General features: G+C 42.3%; 1 protein-coding gene across 8 annotated transcripts in view; it reads right to left on the reverse strand.

Moving 5' to 3' along the window:
- Window positions 1-16,687, reverse strand: part of LOC309486437 (neurexin-1a-like) — a 174,389-nt gene that overhangs the window by 120,163 nt on the left and 37,539 nt on the right. For 7 of the 8 annotated variants that reach the window (XM_082153745.1, XM_082153747.1, XM_082153741.1 and 4 more), the window contains exons 4-5: window positions 6,322-6,626; window positions 5,938-5,961 (exon numbers count right to left, since the gene is read on the reverse strand). In XM_082153745.1, the coding sequence (XP_082009871.1) occupies window positions 5,938-5,961; window positions 6,322-6,626 (329 nt within the window). The remainder of the gene's footprint in view (window positions 1-5,937; window positions 5,962-6,321; window positions 6,627-16,687) is intronic. The other variant, XM_082153742.1, reaches the window with a different exon arrangement.

A 16,687-nucleotide genomic window follows, 5' to 3' on the forward strand; every position in this document is an offset into this window, starting at 1 on the left:
TGAACACTGCATAATGACACAATGGAGAACACACCAGTGGTCACATGATCGTAAGCCCTATAGAAACAAACCAATTAATTGGCTGATGGTGCTGAAGTGCCACCCATAATGAGCTGCATAACCTGTCACCATCACCTCTGATTTTCTTATCTTCAGTGCAGTATAGTTTCAGCCCCTTTTGTCTAGCCACTCGCCTTTAAGTTGATTATTCCCTTTTTGAGTGACAAGGTGGCATTTCTGAAGTGTCTGCCTTAATGAACGTGCATCATTGTCCTGTTTAGGGGTTTGTCATGCGGAGGCCATGTTGGAAGGATATGGTTTCAACATTTCAAGATCTTGAGCAGTCATGAGCTACGGACAATGCTTTCACTGTGGGAGACTATTGGCGCTTTTCCACTGCATGGTACGGCTCGGTTCGGCTCGGTACGGTTCGACTCGGCACGGAACGGTTCGGCTCGCTTCGCTTTTCCACTGCGTGGTACGACTCGGCTCGGTACGGCACGGTTCGGTTTAGCTCGGTTGCTTTTCCACTGCAGTTAGTACCGCTTCAAAGTGGGTGGGACTGATCGTTATAGTTGCCGTCTCTACTGCCATGACATCATCATATTAAATGCGAATTTTTCATTCCGGGTTTCCCCATCCGCTCCTCGGCAACCAACGAGAGGAACGTCTGCACCTCGTCCACTGACCACGATTCAGCCATTTCTTTTTTTTAAGTTTATACAATTTTTTTGAAGCAAATACTTTTAAAACAGGCGCTACAGTGTTGGCTGTTGTCTACTGGCTATTTAAATCTAGCGGGTTTAGTGTCTCGTGTTGTAAATACAATGACGCTGGTAGTGATGATTCTGTCTGACCAATCAGTGATCTGCAGTGTTTCCACGTCACATTTTAGTATCGGTACGGTACGCTTGGAACCTCAACAGAGGTGGTACCATTTAAAGCGAGCCGAAGCGAGCCGTACCGTACCGTACCGTACCATGCAGTGGGAATGCGCCATAAGTGAGCCGTACCGAACCGAGCCGTACCGTACCATGCAGTGGAAAAGCGCCAAAGCGTGCCGTACCGAACCGAGCCGTACCGTACCATGCAGTGGAAAAGCGCCATATCAGGCCACATTCTAGTCACCTAGCTATGAGATGCAGAAGTGGAAGAGTAAAGGCGGATGTACACTGTGTGAGTTCTGACACTCGGGAGGTTGTGAGCCATTGCACACGTCAGTTATCCTGTTATCCAGTTATCCTGATAATCACGTCAAAGCAGCTGGTATGTCTGAACTGCACGGCGAGCCGGTGGAAATCACGTGAGCTTTCGCGCTACACACGGAGACTGGAGCTTTCAATGTCGCTGCTATAGCTTCGGATAGAAAAGAATAAAAAGATGAGTGTGCAAATGATTTGGCAAAAAGCAGAGAACAACACAGCTATCCTTCCAACAAAACAACTAGAGAGTGTGAATATATGTGTGTGTCTGTGTGTGTGTGTGTGTGTGTGTGTGTGTGTGTGTGTGTGTGTGTGTGTGTGTGTGTGTGTGTCAGTGTATGCGCACACTGTAGGGTTGCAGCAACTACTGGGCTATAATAATAATCATAGATCTAGCCTATGTGACGTGGTTGTGTATGATTTGGCAATAGAAAACAGCCTATTCACTGGCCAAAATCGGGTTGACTCCACAAACGTTTGAAAATGATCTGGAAGTCGGGAGATGCTCATAACGTACACGGCTAGAATCGTATTCCTCTCACACACTGGGAGCCGCGACCATACGAGCATCAACGATTTCCACACAATTTCTCCTGAGAGAAAAAAATCGCACCGTGTACGTCCAGCTTAAAGGAGCAAGCACAGGGAGATTTGAAGCTTTCTCTCTCTACCTGTCCTAGCTCACACCGCTCAGTGACGCAGCAGACGGCTGCGTTCCAGATGCACTTGTAATGTAGGCCAGTAAGAGCTGTGCATGTAAAACCTCACTCCCCTGGCCTCAAGAGGTGCGCTAGCAACTGACACTAGAGACTGTGGTCTTTAATGTCCTTGTTAGCGTGCCCGCCTCCCATGCTGGAGACACCGGTTCAAAGTAGGACTGGTTACATTTGGTGTCGTGACCTGGATGGGAGTGAAGTTTAGGGGGCTGAGAGTGTAATGGAAGCAAGCTAGTAAGAGCTGTACGTGTAAACCACACTCCCTTGGCCTCAAGAGGCGTGCTAGAGGCTGCCGCCTTTGGCGTCGTTGTTCTTGCCCAGCTCCCATGCCAGAGATGCCGGTTTCAATCCTGCTTGGATCGGGTCGAGTAGGAGCGGTCACACTGTCAGAAAGACAAGCCAGCGTTTCCTCTGTCCATTTACCCTGGTCTTTCTCACAGCATCTCACTGAAGGTGTTGTGCTTTCCTTTCCTTTCCTTTCCTTTCCTTTCCTTTCCTTTCCTTTTCCTTTCATTGTTGGTTTGAGTTTGCCACTGAATCACCATTGTTTAGAGAGTTCAGTTTCCCCTTACACTGAACCACAAATGCTCTTGTGCAAAACATGGCCTTGTCCCCATGCTTGCATCCTGGGGAATGCTTAACATGCCAAGTGTTCTAAAATCACACAGAGGACACTGTTACAAACTCTACACATCGTTCCTCCTATAGTATAGACAAGGGCTGTTGTAGAAATCTAGAAGCTACACCCATAAGGAGTTACGTAACAGCACCCTTTTAAGTGCATACTTGGGTCCATCGCCTCAAATTGTTCTGCAAGGTACACAAACCTATGCAGCAATGGTGAGTATGACCAGCAACGCAGTGTCTTGTTCCCACTCAGGGAACCAGGGTTACATTCAGTAACCTAGATTACAAAAGTAACCTTTTGTAGGAACTCAGAGGTGCCTCCAGTTCAGAAGGCACCTCTGAATTTCAAAGGGGTAATTCCTACATTCTGGCAGCACAGCGTTGAGATACTGTCCTCAGATATTTACAAGACCTGGGTCTGAGAGTGAACTGGGACAGATGCGTTTCCTGGATCTAGAGCTAGATTCAGTGGAAATGTCACCGGTTTCTGTCAGATCATTGCTACAATGAACGGAGATACTCATGCGCCTGCTGTTCAAGCCTCTTTCATTTGTATGAGACAAGTTCTTTTCTCTTAAGACAGCTCTGTTGTTAGCTTTGGCCTTGTTTGAGAGAGTAGGCTATTTGCATGCATTATTGTTAGTTCAATGTTTATGGATTTTGCACCAGGCCTGTCAAAAGTTATTTTCTGCAGTCCTTTTCACTTCCCCTGTTTGAGACAGAGGAACAGGAAATACTTTAATAGCCTATGTTGACCGTATGGATCAATGGTGCACGTCTGAGCAGATTTTTTGGTAGTCATAAGAGAGGAGCTGCAGAGACTTTCACATTGGCTATTGGAGTGCGATTTCCAAAGCTTATGAGGTGTACGGGCTGCTTTCGTCTCTGGGTATCTAGGCACATTCTACTCAGCGTGGGCCCTTGCTAAAGCCTCTCTTTTCAGGACTTTTGTATGGCGGCAGGTTGGTCTTCTCTACAAGTTTTTGTCAGGTTTTATAACCCGGATAAGGGTTTGGCTCCCACTGCACACGTTTTGTCTTTCTGAGAAGTATTTAAATGTATTTCCTAGTATTGTCTAGTGTTAGTGTGCAGCATCTTCTTACCACACAGACTTGAGTATTTACATTTACAGCTTGCATGGCATGAAAGTATATAATTTCCACTGCATCATTATGGTTTGTGAACCTTGCAGAAAATCTAAGACAATGGACCAAGTATGCACTTAAAAGGGTGCTGTTATGTAACCAGGTATGTGATTGTGCGAGTGAAAAAAAGCAAGAATTATTTTTAAGAGACCCACTGTGAAGCATTTTTTGTTTTTTAAAACACCTGAATCGGCCATTTACTGCATGAACTACCAGGAACTGTGACGAGTGACACATGGAAATATATTTAACAGCTATAATAATTTATTGCTAGTAATACAAAACAGGATGTCTTAACAACTTTAGGGAAAATGTAAGGGGGATAAGTGCTATTCTGTAGTTCTGTAAATAAAACAACTGTGCTTCCAATACTGATCAATCTCATTCAGTAAATAAAATTCCACAAGGGCTCCTGTTTGTGCCGCGCTCACGCCTTAAACAGAAGGGTGATAGAGCTTTTGCAGTCGCTGCTCCGCGTTTGTGGAACCAGCTCCCCGAGGATATTAGATTTGCCCCCTCCATTGTTGCATTCAAATCTAAGTTAAAAACTCATTTTTATTCCCTGGCCTTTCTTGCTCCTTAAATTTGGCACTCCTGTTTGTTATCTGTATTTTCTGTGTTGTGTGCTCTGAGATTGAAAGTTTAAATTTGTTTTATGTTTCATACAATTGTGCTTATTGGTGCTATGTGTTTTTATCCTTACTGTGCTTTTTGTCATTGATTGTACAGCACTTTGGTCAGCTTGCGCTGTGTGTAAATGTGCTTTATAAATTAAAATTACTTACTTACTTACACTCAAACTTCTACAATAGGAATAGGCTACATAAAAATAATAATAAAAAAAAGTGTTTGGGGACACTGCACATCATATTCTGGCTACACAGATAAAACAACCTAAGAACCATTTATGAATTATATTAATGCTTTTTACGTATTAGAAAATGAAGACTACACATAATCTTATCAGCAGGATGATTATATTATATTAACTGGAATAAACTGTATACAGAAAGGGAGCAGAGAACGTAACAGATCGAGCCCAATCTTCACGAGTTCATGCTTTGCGTGCTCCTTATACGCATAGATTACCTTTTTATGTGCATCCAATAAGCACTTTTTAGCGTACAGATATGACACGCAATTTGTGCGTGCATATGATACGAAATATACACACCCAGCCAATTCTACACAGCAGGTACATTTGCAAACCAGATGCACATAAAAGATTACTTTTGCGTATAAAGAGCACGCCAAATAAAAGCGCTCGCGCAGTGCCAGGAGCGATGGTGAGGCTGTCCATAACTTGAGTCAAGCGTGAGTTTAAACACTCAAAAAACTCCAGCTAAAATCACGTAACCACGGTGATTCTATAAGGCTTCTGACCTTGTGACCACTGACATGTTCTCTATTGCACAGCATTTCGTACCCACTTACATCCAGGAAAATTTTTCCTTTATTTTCTTTAGATTAAAACCCTTTTTTTTCCTTTAATTTATTGCATGACTTGTATATGCACAAGGTATTTGTGTGAAGATTTAATTTACTTGAATGCAATTAGGTGTTGATGTATTAAACAAACAATAGCATTAGTATTGCCCCATAGCAACTTAAAATTAATTGACAGACACAAAAAGGGTTTTAGTAACTTAGATAGTCTTGTTAGGATATTTTATTGTAAGCTAATTAAAAGAAAACCATGCAACAGGGTTAACACTGAAAATGCACTCTGTTTTTTAGCAGGGCCACAATTTAGTCAAGAAATCAAAATCTCATGCAGTTTTCTTTTTTGTGCATTCACATTAATTATAGTCAGATATTGTGTGGATTTTATGTGTATACAGAGCATATATTAAAATATGACAACTAAACATTTAAAAAATGTGGCACATGGAGGGGCTAAAAAAATAGTAAGCCAAAGACTAATAGACTATGGGTGACTTTATCAGCACAGCATTTTCAATGCAGACCATGCAAAATGGGAGGGAATAGAGCTGACTTTGGCAGTCACTCAGGACATGTTTCAAACTACTGCTGTGTAAAGGGTGATCCTTCTAATGGTGGTAACTTGAAAGTGAACTAGACAAGGAAATAGGAGAAAAGACTAAATTAAGAAGATTGAATAGAAAAATTTAAAATGGAAAAAAGTACCAACCAGTTAAAAGGATGTTTACAAATAAAGAAAACACACAGCACACCCAAAAAACAACCAATTCAAATAATATCTACAGAACAATGTAGTTTCTTTACCATAGCATATCCAATGCCTGAGTGCTTTGTGGAATAAGAGGGGAAAGGAAATAAAAAACTGTGAATAAAATAACAAATGATACTCAAAAATTTGTTTGTTAAACATTAAAGAAACGTTTAGTAGAATGACATACTCCATGATCGACGTTAGTTTTACAAAGCATATTAGTAGCTGCATAAAATCAAACAAAATAATTGATATGGAATGACACTTTAATTTGATGGTCCCCTTTCAACATTCTACTAACAATAAGTAACTTCGCAACTACATGTTCAACTAACTCTTATAGGAATTATTTCTAAGGTAATGTCACTTTGTGTTACGAGATCTTAACTGAATCATTGATCTGTTTGGCTCCTTCGAAGCTCCTGTAGCTCTATTACCTGACGCAAATTCCGTGTTACTTTCACATCATGCCATTCATTGTCATTAAATTTCCCCTTGACCAGCTCCACCAGAGGTTCAAACGTCCCGGAACCCAAATTTATGACGAGAGACACCGCCCCGTTTATCAGCGCCAGGTTGACATAGTCAGCGGATTTTCCTGTTTGAAGTAACAGTCCATTTATCTGAAGTGTTTTGAACGACAGTGTGAATTCTTCGCTGCTGCCATGGATCGGGTTCAGAGAAAGGTCGTAGCAGAAGTATTCTGAACCTTTGAATGTCGCCACAAATTCTTCTTCTATTCCTGAAAACAAAGATGAAAATGATGGGTTAAAAACCAGACAAGTGCAGAGACGAGTGGTGATATGGAGGTCAAGTGAATGATGGCTAACACCTTTCTTAACACCTGTCTCTATTCCTAGTGATTAGTGGAGAGACAGCTAAAAGCAAACCAAGCACCTGGGATGGGAGAGAGAGACCTGAGTTAGACTTGTTAGACTTTTCATTTTTTATGTACAAGGCAGAGTGCCTGACTAAGTTTATTTTCTGCTTGATTTTGAGTTAATAAAAGACTTGGATAACTCGCCACCCTGACTTCTTCATCATTGCTATCTTTTAACCTTTTACACTGGTTCCGAAACCAGGGACAAAGAAGTCAGCATGCCCTGGAGGCAGCCCCCACCGTCACCCCCGTACCGCTGGTGAAAATGGGTCCGCCAGACAACCCAGAGGCATTTGTGTACTGGCGGAGGCGTGTGGCTGGGTGCGCCTGATCCCGCTGCTGTCCGGGGAAGCACAGATGGCAGCACAACAGATGCCTGTGGAGAACCTCCTGGCTTATGATGATCTGAAGCGGGCCATTCTTCAACGCATCGGCCACTCACCTGGCTAGGTGACAGCGGCCGACCATTCCTGATGGCCAAACAGCTCCGGACGCTTACCGAAAGTGGCTGATGGTCCAGACTCGGGTGGAACTGGAGCTCGGCTACCTTGAGGAACGCCCTGCCCGGTGTCGCTGGATCAGGCCATCCAGCTGGCTGAGGACCATCTGGTGGTGTGCCCCGGGGTCGGCAAGCCCCTTGTTAATCTCTCTCTCTCTCTATCCTCTCCTTCTCTCTCTTGCCCCACCTCCGTTACCAGTTTGATCTAGGACAAGGGGCGTGGCGTCGGAGCCGATGCTTCATCTCCACCTTTTCCTACTCTCTGCCAGTCTCTTTGCCATTCTTCTGCTGCTAGGGCGGCGGGAATGCCTGGGCCAGTCTGCGGGGACCCGTGTCATTTCCAGGATAAGTGTCTAGTGATAGAAGTGGAAACATTGATCCGGTCCCCGACTCCCTGTGGACTGTCCCCGATCTGTAACCAAATCACCTTTCATCAAAGCCTGATGCAACAGAGGTTAAGGTGAGGTGTGTACACAGGAATGTGGTGGATTATCCTTTAGTAACTGTCAATATTTAATTAAGGGGAGAAAAACATATAGTTAAGGTGGCGGTTAATCCCCACCTTAGGCGTCCACTAATTTTGGTTACAGATTGGCCAGCATTTATACAATTATTGGGAATTTTGTGTGCAGATGCCTCTTGGGGGACAGGGCTAGGGACGAGAGATGCCGTGGTTCAGGCTGGGGAAGCTGTTCCGGGACCGTCACAGACCGACTCAGAGTATATGAGAACAAGGGCAGAGCTAGTGCCGATGATGAGTTAGATGACTTTCCTCTTGAGCAGTCTTGTGATGAAACACTCATAAACGCGTATGACCGCGATCAGTCGCTCTCCTGTCCCAATTTTCCTATTATAATAGACAGGTTGTATGTGGTGGCCCAAGAAACCCAGACAAAGGAAGATACAACCCAGTCATTAGTGCCAAAAAGTCATTGGAAATACCTTTCCAGGCGGCTCATTGTAGTTCCATGGCAGGCCACTTCGGGGAAGCAAAGACACGTCTCATGGTCCGATTTTTTTTGGCTGGGTATTCAAAAAAAACGTTTTGTGTCGGTTGTGTGCGGCATGTCGTGAATGCCTTCACACAGTCGTAGTGAAATTCAGTATGTCATGGACCTCCAAGATTAACTCCATACATTGGGGCAGGTCTCTATGGAGAATTTGCCTCAGGCACAGGACAGACAAAGTAGGCTGCACAATAGGGGTATGCGAAAGCGTAAATTTGCACCGGGAGATAAAGTGCTAGTATTACTACCAACTAGGGCCGCAACGACGCGTCGACGTCATCGATTACGTCGACTATGAAAATACGTCGACACGCATGAAATGCGTCGACTCGTCACATGAATTATTTACGTTTAAATATCGAGTAATGGCGGCTTCTGCTCCCTCTCATGGTGAAAATGACAGACCACGATCATCCGAAATATGGGAATACTTTAAACTACGGCCGAACAGAAAGGTGCTTTGTTCACTATGCAAACTATGCCCCATTCGGCGACGATAAAATGGACTTTAATTTATAACTTAAACTTAAATCTGTTAACGAAGCTTTCAGTGCATTTGACAGTTTTTAAAAGTTGTGTATGCACATGTAGACTAGAGACCTGCACTCCCGCGGGACCCACGATCTGATGGCCGAGTGCGGCGCGGGAATATAGATCTGATGGCCGATTGCGGACGCGGGCGGTAATGCACTCGTGTGTGTGCTGGTTGCGGGAGAATAAAACGATTCGCAGGACTCCCGCAAAATAGAATTATCTATAAATTGAACATCTAAAAACTAATAAATTGTCATTCATCTGTTGCACAAAAGCAACAAGAACAACTAAAACAAAATAGAAACGATTTACAGGCCAGAGTCTCTATCCATTTATAACATGTTTGCAGCGTTGAACAATGTAGCCAATCACAGACATATGTGTTGATTTCTTGAACGGCAATCAGATGCATTTAAGATAGAATCCCCTCACCGCTCAAAATGGACTCTTTGTTCAGTGCTGAATTCTGCATACTGGCAAATCCTTTGATTATAGCAAACAAAGTGTAGATATTATGAAAGATTCATTGTGCAGCCAGTTTCATTTATAATAACAGAGATTTGTGAGATCGCGATGAACTGAGATGTCAGCTTTTTAGGAATTAAGGGAGAAATCCGTCCCGCGCAGATGTCTAATGTAGACTTTAAAAACAAATGACTAACATTATATTTAACAGTAGCCTAGGCTGCAATCTAGTGTATGTGAACCTTTTTGCAGATAAACACAAGTGCATTTTCGGACAAGTTAATTGAGTAAATCATACTCCCACTACGGTAATTAATAACAGACTATAGTAAACACATTTCCTAAATAGGCCTGTGTATCTTACATTTTATGAAATAGTACCATTAGTTAAAAATAGTTAAAAATGCTTCCTGTTTGCATATTTCATAATAAAATGACAATTACCCTTTCTGAAATACAATTTTTTGTGTCATCATTTATAGATTTCATGTTAAAATAATATACAGATGCACTACCCTCTTCAAAATACAGCTGATATATTGTTGTACTTATTATTTATTGGAAAGTTTGCCAATGCATAAATCAGCTAATCCCAAAAATAAGCATTAGATTAATCGTAAAAATAATCGTTAGATTAGTCGACTAATCGAAGAAATAATCGGTAGATTAATCGACAACAAAAATAATCGTTAGATGCAGCCCTACTACCAACGTCTAGTTCTAAATTACTCGCAAAGTGCCAAGGACATTTTGTGGTTATACGGCGAGTTGGGGATCTCGATTATGAGGTAAGACGAATGGACAGGGGCAATTCATGTCAAATTTATCATCTCAATCTTTTAAAATGCTGGAATGAGGTGACATCGGTTGAGTTAGCAGCGGCCGTTTTGGCAGAGGAAGATCTTGGACCAGAAGCAGCTGTCAAAATTAATCTATTCGCTCTGTTCCCTGGGGGAGACACCTCTCGCCGCTGCAGCTCACTGATTTAGCCAAGTTGCAAGCAGATTTTGCAGATGTGTTTTCACACCTGCCCAGTTGCACGGACCTCATACAGCATCATATCGAAAAAATCCTCGGGGAAATAGCGCACAGCCTTCCCTATCATTTACCTGAACACAAGAAAAAAGTAGTACAGGATGATTACCTCTATGAAAGGCCATGCTAGAGTTGGGCGTAATAGAAGAATTGCATAGTGACAGGGCGAGCCAGATAGTTTTGGTACCCAAAACAGATGTGTCTGTCCGTTTTTGTGTTGATTATAGACGAGTGAATGCTGTGTCGAAATTTGAAGCTTATCAAATGCCCTAGGTTGATGAGCTGCTTGATCAGTTAGGTTCGGCTTGCTTTTTTTCGACACTGGATTTAACAAAAGGATATTGGCAGATACCCTTATCACCATTATCCAAAGACAAACAGGCTTCACTATGCCATTCGGATTACACCAATTTATTACTCTTCCGTTCAGGTTGTTCGGGGCTCCCGCTACCTTTCAGCGTCTTATGGACAAAATCCTCCAGCCACATTGTGTGTATGCCGCGTATCCTGAAACATCTATGTGCTGTCCTGAGTTTGCTGAGGGCGGCTGGCCTCAAGGCGAACCCGCGGAAGTGTGCAATTGGGCGTGTGGAGATAATGAATCTGGGGTTTTCACTTGGCACATGGGCAGCTGCGTCCCCAAAATGACAAGACTGCTGCGATTGCAGCCTGCCTTAGTCCCAAGACCAAAAAGGAGGTGAGACAGTTCCTGGGGCCGACGGGGTATTATAGGAGGTTTATTAGTAACTATTCGGAGCTCGTCAGATTGCAGACTGATCTCACTAAAAAGGAAGCACCAGATATAGTCTAGTGGATGGAGCTATGCCAACAGGCCCTAACCAAAGTAAAGGCTGCCTTGTGCGGCAGGCCGGTCTTACACTCTCCTAACTTTGATCTCCCCTTTTTGTTACAGATAGACACGTTGGACAGGGGGCTGGGTGCAGTCCTGTCCCAGGTGGTCGGAGGAGAGGAGCAGCCAGTGCTGTATCTAAGTCAAAAGCTCTCAAACAGAGAGACTAGATACCATTTAAATGAGGTGTTTGGCCATTCGTTGGGCCGTCCTCACCCTCCGTTCCCGGGACGGGAATTCACTCTCTGTTCGGACCACACAGCCCTCCAGTGGCTCCACTGCACGAAAGATGCCAAAGCGCAGATCAGCCATTGGTATTTAGCTTTACAGTCCACAGGCTAGGGGCGCAGATGGCTGTAGCCAACTTTCTCTCTAGAAATGAGGAACAGTGGAGCAGTGGGGGTATGTGGCAAGGGGGGTGTAATTATGCTAAGTCTGCAGTGGGTGAATGAGTGCGGAGACGAGCGGGGATGAGGTCAAGTGAATGATGGCTAACACCCGTCTTAAAACCTGTCTCTATTCCTAGTGATTGGTGGAGAGACAGATTTAAGCAGCCCACACACCTGGGACGGGAGAGAGAAAGAGACCTGTGCTACACTGTTGGACTGTTAATTTTTTTATGTACAAGAGTAGGTAGAGTCCTAGAGTGTTTATTTTGTGTTCATAAAAAACTTGGATAACTCGCCACCCCAACTTCTTCGTCATTTCTATCTTTGAACCTTTTACAGATGGATTCATTCATGGGATCTCTAAGCTGTTTTTGTTTTGTTTTCCAACAAAGAAAAGGAATAACATTCCTAAATGACAAAGCCTGTTATTGTACAACCCTGTTTCAAACTAAATCAATCCTACAACTTCAAGATTTGATAATGCTGTTTTAAACTTTTAAACTTTGCAAGGCAACATTCTTTAAAAATATTGTCAGGGCCAGCAGTCCAATCCCTTGCAAAAGTTAGTTACTCGTGCCGTAGAACGTTGTATCAGGGCAAAAAGAAAGCTCCACTGGACTCCAATGTCAAAGGATAACAAAAAATGACCGTTTATTCAGGTCCCACAGTGAAATCTTTTTACAGGAGTAATAAAATAAATGTTTCTTAAACCAAAACTAATGCTGTCTGATATTTCTAAGACAATGTAACGTCCATAGGCTACGGTACGAAAACTATATCGCTCAGGTCCTAGTTCACCGCTGGCTCCGAGCGTCCAAAGTCAGTTATGACGCTTCAACGGTATTGCGGGAAACCCAGCACAATTCTCTTAAAGGGGCGGTAGCCCTAAATTCAACCTAAACCCTGAGCTAAACAGAAAATGGTTTTCATTGTTTCCAAATCACAAAAACAGCATTTAAAATTCAAATTATATCAATGATCGTTTTCTGTAAACCTCCTTAACATTACTAAGAAACATAACTGAGAAATAATAATCTTTTAATAAAGTTATGTTTGACTACTATTAGCAATAAGCTATTAATGTAGTAATATAACCCTTATAAATCAAATATAAGGTTATTCCATATCCCAAATAATATGTACAGTGTTTTGGCTCCTATAAATATATATATATATTTTTGGTGCTTTTGCCTTTATTCTGATAGGATAGTATAGAGTAGACAGGAAGCTAAGTGGGAGAGAGAGGGGGACGGGATTGGGAAAGGTCCGTGAGCCGAGACTCAAACTCGGGTCTTCTTTAACTCGGAACATCGAGTGACCCAAAGCACAATCACGCTACCTGTTGGAGCGCTGCCCGTGAGGCTATTGGCTCTGACACCAAGCAACATAAAAAATTTGGTTTGCCTACATTTCCTGATTTCATACCACTTTTTCCAGTGTATTATGATTTTCATCCATCATCCATTACACAAGCACACAACAGTACAGTAATGAGACATTTTAGAAAATATAAAGCATAGCATCAATCTTAGCTTCCATGTTGGGTTACTGAACTGTTTATAAACAATATGTGTTGCACCCAATACATGATAAATTTGGATCTTTAGGTGAAGTCCGCCACTCTCTTACCGCAGTGCTGTATGTTTGCAGTAATTCCCATGTCCTTGGTGACGATAATTAGGATTGTGAGTATTGTACTAATTTTCACAAAATTTAAATCTAAGACTTTCTAATGGCTGCTATACAGACACGTTACCTTTTAACAACCTTCCAGAACAAGGATAGTTCTATCTTTAATGTTATTGCAAAAAAATACATTTCTCTATGAAGAAAAAACGGAAGCTCCTCACTGAACTGCTTGTTAAGAGTGACCAAGATAGCAAATTAAGATATGTTTTAAATGTTTTGTGTTTTGTTTGTGCAAAACCTACTGCCATTAAATTGGAGTTGGATTGAGAATTTTTTTCCAAAGATTTCTGGAAAATATATTCTTTCTTATGCACATAAATGTTGACTTTACAACAATGTCAACTCAACTCAACTCAACTTTATTTATAGAGCACTTTCAACACCACAAGTGGAACCAAAGTGCTGTACAGAAAATCTAAAAGAGAAAAATAAAAACAAAAACATAAAAACAATGCAAACATATGACATACACAGCTTACAAAACATATTCAAATGCTAAAGAAAACAGATGTCCAGCAAAAGCCCCTGTGATAACAATCCAGCTAAATTCTCATCTTGCTTCTTCTTCATGTGTGAGTGTGATTTGAACTTGAATAACATCCTGTAGTCCAGTAACTTATTTTAGGTAAACTTTAATAACAAAATTAACTGGAAAAAATGTTACACAGTCAAAAAACTGTATCGCTCCAATATTGCATTACACAAAAAACGAACGGTCATTGCTGGAAATTACAACATCATCAATATGAAATAGAATACATATTAAATGATTTACTTATTGTTATGCTTAACCAACACACAATTATTTATTCCACCTCTACATAAGAAACAAATAACATATGGCTCTTACAGACCCTATTAAATACTCTTTTGTTGTTAAATAATGTTAGTAAAGAGCCTACAAACATTAACAGATCGAGTAATAATGTAATGATGCACTTACTGTTCACAGTCGTGTTCACAGCTAAACAGAGAATGTTGAATCGGACATGATACACACAAATACTCAAAAGAATATGAAAAGTAAATGAACTGAATAAAAGATAGGTCTTTTCCAGTGTCAAAATAATGTAGAAGTGCATTAGTGCCCATCCAGTTTTTCAGCAACGCTGGTTCCAGGAGTATTTAAGGAAACGTCTAAGTTACTAATGTAACCCCCGTTTCCTGACGGAGGGAACAGTGACGTTACGTCAGACTGACGTCATGGGGTCTCGCCTGGGAGCCCAATCACCTCCAAGTAGTAACAGAACGAGCCAATGAACATTGGCAAGTGAGATTTGCATGCCGAGTCACACCCACCCGGACATAGAGGTATGAACAGGACCGGTATTACTCTTAGTATTATTATAGGACTCCACTTCAAAGCATAAGTGCGCCTCATAGAGGGGGCTCTAGTTGAAGTGAAAGTGTCCAACTGCCGCTGGAGGTAGATCAAGTCCTCTGCATGCCGTCCAGAGACCACACATGGAGGTTCCAGAGGTCTGGACGCAGGTGCCATATGGTGCCCCGTCCCTGAGAAAGCAGGTCCTTCCTCAGAGGAATGAGCCAGGGAGGGGCTGTCGTGAGGCGCATCAGTTCTGGGAACCAGGTCTGGTTGGGCCAGTACGACGCGACTAACAAGACCTGCTCCTCGTCCTCCATGACCTTGCACAGTGTCTGTGCGAAAAGGCTCACTGGGGGAAACACATATTTGTGTAGGCCCAGAGGCCTGCTGTGTGCCAGTGTATCCGTGCCGAGGGTCCCGTCGGTCAGGGAACAGAACAACTGGCAGTGGGCAGACTCTTGGGAGGCAAACAGGTCTACCTGTGTGTCCCTGAATAGGCTCCAAATCAGCTGGACCTTACAGGGATGGAGTCTCCGACTGAGCTCGCCCGGGATATAAATGGCGTGAGAGACAGCGATCATGGCCGTCAGATGAAGTCAGGAGATGACCGCATCCAGAAACACACAAACGGAAAGACATCTTGAAAAAGACGCTGACCGCTCGCGCTTGATCTTTTAGCCGAAACACCCAGGGACGAATGCTGCACTGTGTGCACAGCAAGCTTGATGCAGACGCCGCTGGAATGCGCCTTCTTACCGGAAGAGAGATCCCACAACGAGCTGCAGTCAAAATAGCAATTAAAATGGCTGTTTTCGGAATGTTTCTCCTGATTGCTCTTTGTAGAAATTTACTCTTCTTTAGAAGGTGAATGGAATGAGCGATCGCTGTCACAACCGCTCGGCTCCGTAGCAAAATATGAATGAAGCGAGTAATGCCAGTCCTATTTATACCCATATGTCCGGGTGGGTGTGACTCGGTATGCAAATCTCACTGGACAATATATTAATTGGCTCGTTCAGTTACCACTTCGGAGGTGATTGGGCTCCCAGGCGAGACCCCATGACGTCAGTCCGACGTAACGTCGAACGTGACTGACTGACTGGGAACTGAGGGCTAACATACAGGGGTGAGTAATCAACATATAACACAACAGGTGCGTAAATTAAATTAACAACTATGGAGACTAACTAGGAACACAGGCAAACGGAAACATGGAAAACCAAACTTAAACACATTGAAACTAAACAGAACTAAACACAAATGTTACAAATACGGGCTTGACTCCCGTTGCATGTTCATACAGACGGTATTCGAGACGCTACTGTGAGTTGCTGTGTGAACAGGACATTGAGACTCACACCTGTCAGTAAATGCAGTTGTCAATCCTAAAAACTGACAGTGTGAACGTAGCTAATTGCTGGAGACAGGGTTCGTACACATTTTTACCATTAAATTTCCATGACTTTTCCATGACTTAAAGGTAAATATTCATGACATAATATTCCATAAAATGTCTGTGTATACATGTAAAATAAGAATAAAAATCCATGTTCAAATTTACCACCCCATATCTTGAATAAAATAAATGAACAAGCAATGTTTTAATACAAAATAAATATTTATTCAAATATGCTGGCACAGTAACACAAATAATGTCAAACCCTGACAACTCCTTAGACATTTATTAACGTAAATCCATAGGATAATGAACTCCTTGTGGGCGGGTATGGAAGCTTGTTTCCGCCACTGAATAATAAATAAATAATAATAATTGCGACTTTATTTCTCAGAATTGCGAGATATAAAGTCAGAATTGCGTGAAATAAAGTCACAATTGCGTGTTATAAAGTCAGAATTGCGAGATATAAAGTCAGAATTGCGTGAAATAAAGTCACAATTGCGTGTTATAAAGTCAGAATTGCGAGATATAAAGTCACAATTGTGAGATATAAAGTCCAATTCTAAGGGAAAAAAACCCTAACCCTTTTTTTTTTTTTTTACCACAGAATAGTTTATATCTCACAATTCTGACTTTATAACACGCAATTGCGACTTTATATCGTGCAATTCTGACTTTATATCTCGCAATTCTGACTTTATATCTCCCAATTGCGACTTTATTTCTCAGAAT

Source organism: Leuciscus leuciscus (assembly GCF_965113295.1).
Source record: "Leuciscus leuciscus genome assembly, chromosome: 22".
NCBI lineage: Eukaryota > Metazoa > Chordata > Actinopteri > Cypriniformes > Leuciscidae > Leuciscus > Leuciscus leuciscus.